The sequence below is a fragment of the Sebastes fasciatus genome, chromosome 17 (genome assembly GCF_043250625.1).
Source record: "Sebastes fasciatus isolate fSebFas1 chromosome 17, fSebFas1.pri, whole genome shotgun sequence".
Classification (NCBI taxonomy): domain Eukaryota; kingdom Metazoa; phylum Chordata; class Actinopteri; order Perciformes; family Sebastidae; genus Sebastes; species Sebastes fasciatus.
In genome coordinates this window covers 30,246,220-30,261,757 of record NC_133811.1, presented here as the reverse complement: position 1 = coordinate 30,261,757, position 15,538 = coordinate 30,246,220, and the positions used below count along the sequence as shown (strand labels likewise).

At 36.6% G+C, this 15,538-nt stretch overlaps 1 protein-coding gene and 1 long non-coding RNA gene across 3 annotated transcripts in view; one reads left to right on the top strand and one right to left on the bottom strand.

Moving 5' to 3' along the window:
• Positions 1–15,538, bottom strand: part of LOC141754421 (uncharacterized) — an 87,150-nt gene that overhangs the window by 18,372 nt on the left and 53,240 nt on the right. The gene's annotated exons all lie outside the window — the stretch shown is intronic.
• On the top strand, positions 1,442–9,150 carry LOC141754406 (class I histocompatibility antigen, F10 alpha chain-like). 2 transcript variants are annotated; one of them, XM_074613463.1, is made up of 8 exons: positions 1,442–1,606; positions 4,027–4,293; positions 5,914–6,192; positions 6,742–7,038; positions 7,280–7,381; positions 7,740–7,757; positions 7,894–7,966; positions 8,475–9,150. In XM_074613463.1, the coding sequence occupies exons 1-7, from the start codon at positions 1,558–1,560 to the stop codon at positions 7,938–7,940; spliced, it is 1,059 nt and encodes a 352-aa protein (XP_074469564.1). In that variant the 5' UTR covers positions 1,442–1,557; the 3' UTR covers positions 7,941–7,966; positions 8,475–9,150. The 2 variants fall into 2 exon arrangements, with proteins under 2 accessions (XP_074469564.1, XP_074469563.1); XM_074613462.1 differs by having other exon boundaries at positions 7,274–7,381.

Genomic DNA, 15,538 nt, shown 5'->3' with positions numbered 1-15,538 from the left:
ACTTATAATGATGCACAAAGCTTGATGAAAATTAATTTATTTTAAAATATTATAGAAGTTAAAAAAGCAAAATGTATAAAATAAAGGTTATTATAATGTTGCTCAGAACAAGTGATGAAAACCATAAAAAAAAACATGATACAGATTAAAATATGAACCACTATATGTAATGTTGTGTACCTGTTTATATTTATGACATACTAGGTTTCGTTTCTGTGTTGTTGTGACACAGAGATCCAGCATGATCTGCATATTGTGGCATACACAGTAACATGGTTGTTATTTTGGTCCCTGCCAGGCCATCGCAGCTTCTTGTCTTCTTCGTTTTGCCACATTCCTCTGGTGTTGAAGAAACAACATCAAACATGATCATCAGTAAAACTTCAATGATGTGAGACTGAAAAGTCATACATAAAGTGTGAACAATTGGCTTTAAATCTACAAGAAACTGCACCTAAAGGAAAATAACCCTTGTATCTGGTGAATATATCAAAAGGAAATGAGTTGTATTTATCTTTTTCTTTAAAAAGTTGCATGTTAAAAGCACATAAAAACACCCAAGTATTGCTCTCTGGATATGAGGGCCATGACCTTGATGTGTTGTATTAAATAGAGTGATGGTATAAACACAGTTTGTATGTGTAGACTGTATGTGTGAGTGTTCTGGTCCATTCATGGTTTCTGTTTTACTTGTCCTCATCTGACCTCTGTTCTCACAGACGGGATTCTACTCCTGAAAGGTTGTAGCCTCACATTAAACTGTTTGTCATATCTCACAGGTGCTTCATTTCATCATTCCAATTTTTCACGACTTTATCAATCAATTTGTTCCTAATGCCTTCATATCATTGTTTTCTGTTTTAATTAGTGCTTTTTAAAAAAAATACCTCTATTCCACCTGCAGTTTTAAGAGATTGAACTAAATTATTTATTGAGTTCTAAAATAATATATATATATATAAAATAATGTTTTTTTTTCCCTTCAGATGACATTAATTACATCATTTTTAATGAAATGTATGAAGCATTTTATGGGTCCAAACACCTGTCCCACAACTGTGATATTATATTATATGATATGATATTACGTCAAATTATTGATGGTTTTCTAAAGACAATGAATAATTGTAACAGAATTGTGTTACAATATGTTATTATTATTATATATAATGACAAAAACCTAAATATTGAACAGGATGACGTTAAATAACAACAAAACATATTGTAACATAATTGTTACCATTATACATTGTCTTTAGAAAACCAACAATAACTTGATGAAGTCATATTTATGACTTTATATACATTATGTGCTGCTGTTTGTCTCCTGTTCTGTAGTTTTTCTGTCAATATATAGTGTCACTTCCCACTGAAAACCTGTGTTGTTCAATCTCACCTAGTAACTCATGATGAGTCATGACGCACAGCCAATGTGGAGTTTTCTAATGGTCAGAATGAAGCTGCTGCGCATGTTGGAAGGAACCAGAAGAAGACGGAGAAGGAGAGGAGTAACATCGTGGTGAATTTCTCTTCTCGGTGTTTCTTTATGTGAACAAAATGAGGAAAGTTATTTTGCTGCTGTGCCTCTGCCACGCTGCATCCGCAGGTAAGATTTACTAACAACGTTTAGTAGTTATAATAACTTTACTGTAAGTCACTTTGAAGAGCTTCATTAACACCACTTTAAGGCAGAAATGAAAACACCATCAGGCTTTTTTTATTAACGAGTTTATTTATAATAATTGAGATTCATTCATTCATAATGTTTCATCAGGTAATAATAATATATTGTAGTCATATATTTAACCTAGATCTTATTTTACACGTTGTTTAACCCCATGTTCTAGATACTTACATTTTATTGTCTTTTTACGTGTTTATTTATTTTATGATTGTATATTATCTGTAGTGGGTGGTGTATTTGTATTGTCTGTTATATTGTGTTTTATGGTATTGTGAAGTATATTTTTGTAGGAGCCATGTATTTCTTTGTGGTATTGTATTTGTGTAATATGCCTCCAGGCTCTAGGGGGTGTAAGAGAGTCGCTTTTTAAGTTGTTAGAGCTCACAGTAATAATGAAACAAGGTGCTTTGGAGCTTTGCATATTGTATGTCTAAACAACATTTACCAATTAGCAGCCAGTAGCAGCTAAAAGTGTTGGACTTTAGTCACCATAGTTTTCTTAAAAATTTGCTTCTTGTCCTCTGGGAATTGGTACTAATGTAAAAAAAATGAGAAAAAGATTTGAAAAATTCCATTTAAAAAACCTGATATAATTTTATTAACTATATATATTTATATATATATATATATATATATAATTTTGTTTATTTAAGAAAAATAATATTATTCACCGATATTTAACACAGAGCATTTCTGCCTAGACAAAATAACGTATAATAATATATCTACACAGGGAATGATGGTTCAAAATTAAGATTTAAAATAAAAAAATAAAAACATAAAATAATGTAAATGACAAAAAGCAAAAATAAATAAAATTAATAAAAAATAAAACAAAAATAAAATATAAATAAATAAAGAAAGAATAAAAAAAGCCAGAAAAACACATAATTAATAAAATAAAACATACATACAGATTAATTAATTTAACATTTTGCATAGGAAAAGATATAAATAAATGATATTTAGAGAATAATAAGACAACACAGAAAAACACACATAATCAATAACAACCTACTGAACATTCATATCATCATCTATTTATAGTTTCTTCAGTGATATAATATTTCATATAGTATATTACTCTATCTAATAATGCTTTAAAGTAGTACCTCCATACTGAGTTGTGTTGGTTGGGTCAGATTACATCACACTGATAGTTCCATTGACTGTACTATATCATGCTGTTTAGTAGAGCTACACTGATAAATCACACGTCCATATTATTTGCTGATATCAGCTTATTGCAGATATATGGTATCGGTGTATATATCGGCTGATAAGTAACAAGAAACTGAAGTGCAGAAATGCCAAACTGAGTTTGAGCTCATTCATAAACAGTGTCTCCATCACATAGTTTGTCCTCCAGAGAGCACCAGTTCATTTGGAAACTGTGAAATGTCCCACTGAGTTCTACTGGTCACAAAACAACAACAACTAAGGAATCTGTATCAAGTTTGTCTGTTTATGTTCTGTGTCTCTATTCAAAATACTGTCGGCCCATATGTTGAATATTGATATCAGTGTCGGCCTCAAAAATCCAGCATCGGTCGGGCGATGCTGTTTAAGGATTTGATGTATTAACAGAATCACATTTATTCTTGGACAGATTTGTTAAACATCTTTCAGTGCAGAATATTTAAAGTTCAGCTTAACACAGAAATATGAGCTAGATGCATTCAGACAGGAGAGGACAGTAGAGGACAGCAGAGGACAGGAGAGGACAGCAGAGGACAGTAGAGGACAGCAGAGGACAGTAGAGGACAGCAGAGTAGAGGACAGCAGAGGACAGCAGAGGACAGCAGAGAACAGTAGAGGACAGCAGAGGACAGTAGAGGACAGTAGAGGACAGTAGAGGACAGTAGAGGACAGCAGAGGACAGTAGAGGACAGTAGAGACAGACTTCAAACTAATGTGATAATGAGGAGTGTGAACTACTAATGATGCATCCTGAAGAATAAATGACTCCACTAACTGGAAACTAAACTGGACTTTGTCTTCACATTGAGATATCCAGCACTAGATACAAATAAATCAATAAATGATGTCTGTTTTTACAAACTGCTTTCTATCAATGAATGTCAGCTACACAACTGTATGACCTAAATATGAGACTCCTTTTATATTTTATTTCAGAATTAAAACAGTTTTCAAGACTAAATCATCAGAAATATTAAAGAGTGTCTGGAACTAAATATATTTATATATGTATTGACTACACAGAGATTATTAGGATGTCTTGTAGTTCTTTTTGATTCTGTGTTCAGAGAAATAACGTTGTTCAGTGATTTATAAAAGTATGATATAAAAACTGAAATCATGACGTTAACTTTCTCTTCCAGTGACTCACTCTCTGAAGTATTTCTTCACTGGATCTACTGGAGTCCCAAACTTCCCAGAGTTTGTGGCTGTTGGGTTGGTTGATGAAGTTCAGATAGATTACTATGACAGTAACACCAGGAGAAATGAACCAAAACAGGACTGGATGAACAAAGTCACAGATGATTATCCTCAGTTTTGGGAGGGGGAGGCTGAGAAATGTAAGCGTCACCAGCAGGAATTCAAAGTCGGCATTGAAGATGCAAAGCAGCGCTTCAACCAAACTGGAGGTTTGTTCATGTTTCACTTTCTACTGATAAAATGTTGTTTATATTTTCATCCTGTATTTTAGTGAACAGATGTTACCACACACACAGTGTTTCTGTCCATCCCATAATAACCAGCAGAGATGATGAACCCTTTGTCTCCACTAGATTAGATCAGAATCAGTCTACTGAACTGCCCACAGTGAGTTGGTCCATAAGAACTCTGCTGCAGGAACCTGTTTATCACAACAGTTTTACAACCCACAGCTGATAGAGGAACATTACTGCCTGCTGGTTTCTTAAAGTACGGAGCAGGACTGTAAACGGGCCGCAGGCTGCTTCTGCTGGGTCCTCATATGAGAGGAGTAGCAGGAGGTTTTAATAATACTTTTATCATTTAATAATATTTTTAATTTAATAATAATTATTGACATTTTACAGTGTAAACAATTTATTGATTTATTCATAGTCATGATATAATCAATAATCACAACAATAATAACTCATCCTTAAATATATGTTAAAACTACAGATTAGATTAGATTACCTTTACATGACCACAGTGTGTCTATGATAGTCTTTAATTTATCAAACAGATTATCAAACATGTTCTAGTTCAGGTTTATCAATATGAGTATTTGCACCTTTTCTCTGTTTAATATCATTTTCTATTAAATCCTGTTCAGTGTTGTTCAGACAAAAGAAGCAATTTGAAGATTTCACTTTAGACTCTGAGAACTTGTGACGGGCATCTTCACTATTTTCTGACATTTTAAAATAAGTAAATGTTTAATCTATTAATCCAATAATAATTGCTGATGAAAAGAATAATGAGTTTCAGCCCTAACTATACAGTAGAACTCCAGATTAGATTAGATTAACTCTACTGTACTGACCACAGTGTGTTGGTCCATCCCAGCAGGCAGCATCAAGCCAACATCTGCAGGTGGAAACAGCTGTTGGTTGTCTTGAATGACTGACTGATGGATGGACCAATCAGGACACACAGACTGCCTCCCAGTCTCCATAATGGTCCTGATGGTCTCTGCCTTATTGTGACCAGTTGTAGTAACACAGTGCTGTCCTGGCTGAGCAGCTGGAGTCTAGTGACTCATCCTGGACTGAAAGTGTCCTTCAGTGGAAGCTTCTAGAGCAGCCTCAGGACAGTCTGGTCTGGAGTTTGTCACAGGAAGAGGATGTTGTTGGACTGATCCACTGGCTGCAGGGTCTCAGTGGATGTAACGTTCAGTCCAGGATCAGGTTTAATGTGAGTCTGCTAGTCAGGACTCTGTTCCTGCAGCTCACATGAAGCCACAGCACCTTCAGCAGTGGAGAGAAACTGTTGGTCTCAGTGGAGGCACTGTGTCTCTGTGGTAAAAAGAGGATCTGAACTGTGTTAGGATGTCACTCTGTTTCCCAGCAGTCTCTGCCTCTCTGTCTCTCTCCAAGACGTCCACACTGTCCACATGATGATTGGCTGTAAGTGTCTTTCATGGAGCCAATAACAGCAGGAGGTGTAGATCCTCTGTCTTGGTGTCTGTGGATCAGTGTGTCTCTGTGGTAAAGATGTGATATCAACTGATAATAGATGACTGGGCTGTGATCTCACTCTGGTTTAATGCCGTCTCTGTCTCTCTCTCTCAGATCTCCACATTTACCAGTGGATGTACGGCTGTGAATGGGACGATGTGACTGGTGACGTTAAAGGTTTTCGTCAGTATGGTTATGATGGAGAAGACTGGATATCATTTGACCTGAAGACAGAGACATGGGTCGCTCCAAAACAACAGGCTGTCATCACCAAACACAAGTGGGATAATGACAAAGCTAAGATAGCATATTATAAACACTACCACACCCAGCTTTGTCCTGAGTATCTGAAGAATTTTGTGAACTATGGGAGGAGCGTTCTGCTGAGAACAGGTAGAATCACATGACCTGAACAATCTTCATATGTCTCCTCTGTTTCTAAGCAACAGTAACATTACAGTACATGTCACCAACATACAGAGACCCACTGCGTCTCTCTTTACACACATTTCTCTTTCTTTCATTTCCTCTCACCTCTCTCACACTTTGGTATCGACACCAAATAACGTCCCATTGCTCACAGACTACTTGACCAGTAATGAGAATAGTTTGATCCCTGAACAGATACAGGTGTCTGCTAACAATTTATATCTGGTTTATTTTAAGAGCTAAACCCGAACATGAAAGACACAATTTAGATAAAATTAACGGATAAATAACGGTTGGGACATCTTGTTCTGGACTAAACAAATATCATTTAAATTGAATAAATGCAGTCTAAATATTAACACCGTATATTTAAAAAGTCTCTGTCCCTACTGTCCCCCTGTCCCAACTGACCCCGCTCTCCCCTATGTGTTACGAAGGCATTTAAAACACATCAAACAGGAATGCTAATATTAATTTGCAGTAAATAATAATACTGTTGTCTTTACTCTCCAGAGCTTCCCTCAGTGTCTCTCCTCCAGAAGACTCCCTCCTCTCCAGTCAGCTGCCACGCTACAGGTTTCTACCCTGACATAGCCGCACTGTTCTGGAGGAAAGATGGAGTGGAGCTTCATGAGGACGTGGACCTCGGAGAGATCCTCCCCAACCACGATGGAACCTTCCAGATGAGTGCTGACCTGAAACTTTCATCAGCTGAAGACTGGACGAGGTACGACTGTGTGTTTCAGCTCTCTGGTGTGAAGGGCGACCTCGTCACCAGACTGGACAAAGCAGTGATCAGGACCAACAGAGGTGAGACTGAGATCAGGAGTGATGGAGATGGCAAACACACATTTAGTTCACTGTCACTGTTCTGCAGTTCATGTAGTTTTATGTGGATGGGAAGTTGTGTTGTTGTCACTTTCTATCATCTAGTTTTTATATATAAGTGAAGCCAGATAACGAGAACATACCCTGGGTGTGTTGAACTCGCTTTGTAGTACAGGCCTCAGTTTGTGACTATTTGTTGTTGTTTTGTGCTCAACAGAGAAAGAGAAGCCCACTGACATGACCGTCCCCATCATCGCTGCAGTGGTTGTTCTTGTTCTCGTCCTCATCGCTGTGATTGGAGTCGTCATTTATAAAAAGAAGAACGGTGAGAAACCCAAACAGAAACATCGTCTCATGTCTTTTCCTCTCTGTTTTGATTTTAGACTTTTAAGTTGATGCTTTTATCCAAACTAATTTCACTTCCCAGTACATCTAAATGTGTTTGAACCAGCAGTCAGTGCTGTAAGGCTCAGAGCCACAGTTTGATGATAATATGACTATAGCATGATGATGTAAGGGAGAGGTGATGGAAAATAAATGATGTCAAACAAAAGGTAGAAGGGATTTATTGATGAGTTTGAGTGAGTAGAAGAGCGGGTCATCACTGGAAACATTAAAGGAGACAAAGTCTGACATCTTCAACTGTGACAACATCAATAATTAGTCTTGTCTTTTTATTTCAGCCAAACGCCCTCCATCTCGTAAGTACAACTTGTTTTTATTCTATTTCCTCTGAGCTGAATCTCTGTAGATTAAAAAGAGTTAGTGTATTTTGTGCTGAAGGACTTCTTCCTGCAGTGTTTGCTGAGGGCTAACAATGTGTTTCTGACCTTACAGCTGTAAACAACGCTGAGGTCTTGGAGGAACTGAATCCAGGATCCTAAATGATGAACACACCAGCCTGCACACAGTGAGTTGCTTCATATGGGACATGAAGCATTCACACCTGTTGTTAAACAAAGCTGCCTTAAACTATGTGCAGAAGGAGCTTCTGTGATTGTTTCTTTATCCGCTGTAAAACTTCTGTGACACGTTGTAGCTGGAAAGAACATCTTTGAGTTTTTCCACAACGAAGGTGAAACTGTTTAATATGACGTGAAGTGAGATTATTAAGAGAAAGACGGAGATGCTTTCAGAAAGCTTCACATCAGCAGCTCAGATAAACTGTCTGTATATTAAAAACTCAAATATTAACCTTTAGAAAAACAGAGACACCAATTTATTAAAATGGTGTCGAACCAAATTAAAATAAAGGATTTATACTAACAACATGTTAACACTTCAATGACTGAATCATGGATATCTGAGGTCTACATGAGGCTGTAAATATGTGCTTTTGTTGAACTGAACTCTCCAAACATTTATGGTCAATAGTTTGTTTTCTATTTTATGTATTTTTATTTTCTTTGTCTCTTTAGGTTTATGGATAAATCTTCACTGGAACAATCAGTGTAATGGTTGTCTATCCTGCTGGTGATAAACTGAACTCCACCTCTCTCCCAGTGAGCACTGGGATTGACTCCAGTCCCCCGCGACTCTCAGCAGGATGAGCCGGATAGGAGATGGATGGATGGAGTTCTGCATCACTGTGGTGAATGATCTTGATTTGGACGTCATTCATTGGACACATATTTCCATCTGGTCACTGCTACATCAACCTACCTCAAAGTCGTGAATGAACCGCCGGTAGCAGCCTGTAGAACCACCTGTAGAACCGCCTCACCTCTTTTTTGGTCTTGGGCCTCGGCAGGCTGCAATCGCTGCTGTCTTATCTACCTGAGGACACACCTGCCCGCCGCCCAGGTGGTACCCCAGATACCGTACCTCCCTCATACAACTGCACACTTCTTCAGGTTGGCGGTGCTGTGGATGATGACGTCATCCAAGTAGGCGGCAGCCCACGTTGTGAAGTGTTTCTTTGAATTCATGGCTCCTATTTATGAGTCAGTTTAACGTTGAGATGTTCTATCATTACAATCAGTGAGTGTGGTGGATTATTGAGGCCATTACTGTATAGAGAGCAACATCAACCATTTTTACTACAACTTGTACAGATTATGTTTTTTTTCATGAATAAAGTGTTTCTGAAAAACAGTTCATATTTATCTGTTTATTTGTTGTTTGTTGGAGGTTGATTCAGTTCAGTTTCACAACATAAAAGGATTTTTACCTCAATTCAGTTTTGTTAAAGGTGTTTTTAGGTTTCAGGGAGCAGTGAGGCTGTTCATTAATACTAAAGACATTCTAGATGGATTTTACTTATTTATTTATTTTTATTATTATTAATAATAATAATAATAATAATAATAATAAAAATAATTGTTTATTTTTATTATTATTTATTTTTATTTTATTTTGCCGATCTATTGCTCCACACTCCAGTCCAGCAGGTGGAGGTAATGCAGCTGGTTTGCCAACCTAATTATGCCCGGAGCATTAGAAAAGCAACACTCTCAGTGTGTCACAGTGAAAAGGGTCCGTGCTGTCACTCAAACAGCCGGTAAGAACTCTACAGGATTTGTGGTTATCGAGGTAACTTCAGGGTTAACTCTGGGTTTTCCGTCCTACAAAGCTGGATCACTTCTTACCGGGGTAGATCTCCATGGTAACTGATGCTGAACGGCTGACCTGCTCGGAGCAGGTTATGTTCCAGATAAGAGATCAACTCCTATAAAAGCACCTCCTGCTGACCAATCAGAGCTCAGTGCGGTGATTGTGTTATAATATTACACACACATGAAGACATTTAAGTCATAATCCAGACTAAATTCAACACAGTTTAAACTGACAGATACAGGAAGGGCAGCTGACTTTATGTTGGGGGTGTTTACCGCTTTGAATTATATTTTTATATTTATTTGTTTTACTTGCTCTTGAGTCCGTTTCACACCGCCTGAGAGGGACGCAGGTGAAAGGAGGTTTAAATACTTATAGACGCCTAATGGTCCTCGAAGGGTAAAAAGACGTGTATTTCAGTCATCTGTTATTCACGTAAACACTGTTTATATTTAGACTAAAACACTTTACTTTTGAGTATTCCATTAAATTAATAAATCTGTTAATTAACGCATTCACACATCTGGAGTTTTTTCTTTTTCCAGCTGTCCTTCCTGCATTTAGCAGCTTCAACTGTGTTACTGTTAGTCTGGATTAAGTGTTTTAATTTCTTCGTATTTGTCTAATATAGTTTACTCTTTGTATAATGTGCCGCTCTGCCCTTCTGTCTGTAGACTTGTTCATGTCTGTGATTGGTCAGATGCAGCAAACACCTCCTCGTTCATGTGAACTCATATCCAGACTGAGAAACCCTGGGTTGACTTACTGAGTTGATAACCAGCTTCGTAGTTCAGTTTAGCGAGATCTCGTTTGTTAGGTTAAGTGAAGCCAGATAACCAGAAGATACCCTGGGTGTGTTGAACTCGCTTCGTAGTAACGGCCTCGGGTAGATCACCATGGTAACTGATGCTGAACGGATGACCGGTGTGTTCATGTTTTCTGAGGAGCGTGTCAGCGGTTCAATGTCTCATGCTGTTGTTGTGCATGTTTTTTTTATTTTGTTTTTTCAAAATGACAGTATCCATAGTAACAGCAGAAAACATTAAACACATTTACATAGAAAAGAAGAGTAGCGAAAACATAAACAAAGAGCTGTGACAAACAAAAAAGGACAACAGAAATGAAACAAAAACAACATAAAATAAAAAAAAACACAATACAAAAATAAATAATAATAAAAAAAGACCACGCGAGAGTATGACAATAATTTCACTTAAAAACGTTAAAGATATTGCATACATTCATTGTTTTCATTGCTTTTTTGTTTTGTGAGGGAGAAATTGTTGACAGATATAATTCCATTTCTTTCATAAATACAAAGAAATTAGTTTTTTTGGGGTGAATTTACACTTAAATTAAAATTAAATTAATAAGAAAAAATGCATTACTGTCTTTGTCACTGTAACCATAGCAACCAAATATAATATGTCTATAGTACAGTGCAACAGTTCCGCTACATGTTGCAGACCACTCCATCTAGGAATAAATACTGCAGCAACAACAACAACAGTGTAAACTTTCTCAACATATGTATATATTGTTACACACCACTTACATGAGGAATGCTTTTGATATACATGCTTTAATAAAACACTGAAATACTTTTAACCTTGCATACTGTATGTCATGCTAACACCTTTTCACCTTGTATAAAATGTACAATATAATGACTAGTACATGTTACCATTTACTATTGTTGAATGTCATTTGCTTCATTATAAGTTGTCTTTCAATCAAACATAAGTGGAAAAAAACTGTTCACAAAACATTATAGACATGACCACTGATATTTGTGTAACAATTTAGCCACAAATTCACATTCTGACCAGATACGGTCCAGACATATACTCGGTTTTGACTGAGTCTTGTTACTACAACTTGTACAGATCAGGGTTTTATTCATGAATAAAGTGCAGTTCAGATTTATCTGTTTATTTGTTGTTAGTTGGAGGTTGATTCAGTTCAGTTTCAGAACATAAAAGGATTTTATTTTTTATTTTTCATTGATACTAAATACATTCTAGGTGGATTATATTTATTTATTTATTAGTATTATTATAAGTATTATTATAAATTAATATAAATTATTATTATTATTATTATTATTTTTTTTTTTATTGTTATTAATTTGATGAGTTCATGTGATCAGAGTGATGGATCTTCATGATGTTTTGACACCAACAGAAAGTCAGTTGACATCATCAGGTGGTTTCTCATGAGGAGTTCAAAGGCAGATACATGAACCGTCCACAGGGGGCGCTGTCACACTGCTGACTTCTCTGTAAAGGTAAACTCAGTGATAAACTCAGGTATTGATCAGCAGTGATAAACTCAGGTATTGATCAGCAGTGATAAACTCAGGTATTGATCTGCAGTGAGCAGGAAGAGTTTTTGTCAACCAGAGTTTATGTCACAAACAATATAAATACAACATTGTCTGGATAAAAGATGTGACACATATTGATTTGTCTGTGTAATAATTATAATAATAATAATACTGTAATAATTCTGATTAATACTGACTCAGCTGAAGAAGTGAGAACAAAAGATCAGTTTTCTTATTAAACCTAAATCCTGTAACCTTTTATAAAGTGCTTCAACAACAATAAGTGAGCGTTGAAACAGTTCCAAAGCGAGAGCGAAATGAAAAACAGCATCAGGTGTTCAAACATCAACAGAGGTGTTACATTTCTCTTGTTCAAGCAGTTTTCAGCGTCCACAGCTCTGAATCAGTTCAGGAGCATTCAGCCTGTCGGACAGAGCTGAACTGATCTGATGTTTGACTCTAAGAAGCTCTCTGACTCTCTTTCTGCTTTGCTTTCATTCATTTGCTTCTTGTTTTCATTTCAAAGTCAAAATCTGAGGTCAAATATTGTTTCATGGAAACTATCTGGTGTTTTATTATATTGTCTGTGCTGATAGTATAGGCCTGATGTGAGCCGAGACCAGTGTGTAGGCCTGTACTGAAGACACATCAATAAAAACACCTTATTGGATATGGACCTGAAAAAGGATATAAGATGTTCCCCTCCATTTCATTTAATAACCACATGGTTTGATTGCACACAGATGTGTTTAAAAGAGCAGATAATAAGAGCCCACACTGAGAAACTGTACTGCTGCATGTTACGGCTGGATGTGTTTCCTGTGCTGTTGTCCCTTTTCCCTCTCCAGTAGCTCTGCCCAGGTGTGCTGCACTCCTCAACGAGGTGCCCAGGTGTGCTGCGCTCCTCAACGAGGTGCCCAGGTGGGCTGCTCTCCTCAATGAGGTGCTCAGGTGGGCTGCATTTGCTAAACAAGGTTGTGAAGGAGGTGTTTCAAAGCTCCTGTGCCAGCAGCAGAAGAGAGAGGCTTCTGGTGTGGGGACTGCTGCTTCTGCTGCCTCTCAGTTTAGGACTTGATATTTAGTCCTGTTCATATTTTCTTGTTAATAAATCCTATGGATTAGAGAGTTTTAAAGGTGTCTTCTGTGTTTGGTTTGGGTCAGTGTGTTAGAGTGTTGTTTGCCCCATTAGGGCTGCCCGAGGGTGGGGCGTAACATGCACATCAGCTGCAGCTGTGAACCACTGGAGGCAGCACCTCACCACATTTACTCTCTAGAACATCAATGAAACAACACTTGGATTTGTTGGTTGACATTTTGATCAGGACTGTTTTCAATCCCAGCAGAGCAGTTCTACAGAACACAAGAACAATCAGACACTACTGCAGAGGATGTGACCTCTGACCTCCCACAACATTCAGGCTGGTTCTGCAACTACGGGCATTTTTAAGTCCTGACAATGAAACTTTGGACTTTTGTTAAAATCTGCAGTGCAATGCTTGATAAACATATACACAGTGTTATTACACATATTGACATAAAATATCATTTTAATTTAATAAAATCTATGAAGCATTTTATGGGTCCAAACACCACTTTTCTAAATGTCCCACAATTGTGGTCTCAATGTTGAGATACATAAAATTAGATAATTCATTTATGATATTATTATTTAAATGGAATTGTTTCATATACATATTACTTTACACCATATTAAAATTATTTATTTGTTAACAAAATATTTATATGATTTTTTTCATCTAAATGCACCTGTCCCACACTTCTTACCGCGACACTGAACAAACACCAAAGTAAAAATTTTACTGAAAGCCAAACAAATCTGGTTTCCATGGAAACAGAAGTCAGCAGGTGAGCACATTGATGATAGGTTAGGTCGCCCACATAGGTGACCCTCAAGATCAAGAAAAACAAGGTGAAGATCACCTTTTCTTCTCTAGTATTTATTGTGTGTCCTCACCATACAGCTTAGTAATTGTGTATTTTGATCTACATTTAATAAAATAACTTAATATTACTGTTGAATTCATGTATATGAGCTGTTAAGAGTCAAAGCTAACTGTCATTTATCTGCAATATTAACAAAAATGTCATTTCTGCAACATGTCCTTTAGACATTAGAACTGCAATATCTGAAAAACAAACATATTTTATATTTTTTGTATGAAGACTGACATGTATGGTTACTGTCTATATTGTCAGGGTGTAGAGAAAATCATGAAATATTTTGTTTTAAAAATATTTTTCTATTAATATTTACAATGATGCACAAAGCTTGATGAAAATGTATTAAATGTCTTGAAAATATAAAAGTTAAATGTATAAAATGAAGGTTATTGTAATGTTGCTCAGAACAAGTGATGAAAACCATAAAAAAATAAACATGTTACAGATTAAAATATGAACCACTATATGTAATGTTGTGTACCTGTTTATATGTATGACATACTCTGATGGTTGATGTAACCCACCTGGAGAATAAGTGTACACTGGACTAGTATAACCTAGATTCGTAGAGAGGAGTAATGAACAGGAATCGGACACCACAATGAGTAAGCAGAACACAGAATTAAGTTTAAAGGGAAATTATTGTATTGACACATAATAAATTCACAATTACTGCTGGCATTCAGTTTTGTTCAGTTTGAAATGTCTATTGAACTGGGTGCACCCTAACAAAATAAAAGTAATCCCCAAAAATAGAATGTTCAGATCCAATTGTCTTTTGAGGTCCTTCCTCACAGTCCTACCACACTGACAGCAAGGCGCTCCTCAATCCAGGTGCTCAGCACGGGTAGCTCGCCATCCCCCTCGTCAGGGAGAGATTCCAATCCAAATCCGGAGTTCAAGAGTATCAGGAAAACCTAGCCTGTGTAAAATAACACGGTTTATATAGCAATATATGCAAATCTATCCAAGCTCTTAACTGTACAGTTTAATTTAATCAATATCAACATATAATACAACTTTTCAATGCTTAACCCATGAATGTAGGATAACTGTTGCATCATAATATTAACATATGAAATATGTCAACCTCACTATTATTATAAACCACTCAATAGTAAAGTGTAAACACTATGAAATGACCATTTAATAATTATGAACCCATTTGAGTTGTAGATTATTATGCAAACAACCTACAGTTTAAACATTAAATACTCACTATATGTGAATATTGTGAGTAAGGCAATGTGAATACTTTCCCTGTCACAACACTGACACCTTGCGTTGATGCACACAAGCAGCACAGGGATGAACAGAATCAAGCTAATCTCATAACCCATGAAATTCAGCTAAATAATCCCTCTCTGTCCACACAATGTAAATAACACACACATATTACACATACTTATTTCTTTTTGCCTCTATCACCAAAGAAATACAAAATATAATTTTAGAATACAACTCAGTGGCAAAAACATTTCGCTATGCATAGACACAGATGTTGTTGTTGATGCTCAGAGCATTTGACTCGTGTTGCCATGTGCGGCGGCTGCTTTACTGTTTGGAACTCACCGAGAAAAGAAAAGAATCAAACGATGCTCTCAGATGTTCTCAGGTCGCTTCAATAGGTGACGGAGC

What these genes read in the sequence shown, in the direction of transcription:
- LOC141754406 (XM_074613462.1), top strand. Translation starts at nt 1,558, where the DNA reads ATGAGGAAAGTTATTTTGCTGCTGTGCCTCTGCCACGCTGCATCCGCA. An exon ending in GCGCTTCAACCAAACTGGAG is followed by an intron (nt 4,294 to 5,913) that starts GTTTGTTCATGT and finishes TCTCTCTCTCAG; the next exon opens with ATCTCCACATTTACCAGTGG. An exon ending in AGTGATCAGGACCAACAGAG is followed by an intron (nt 7,039 to 7,273) that starts GTGAGACTGAGA and finishes TGTGCTCAACAG; the next exon opens with AGAAAGAGAAGCCCACTGAC.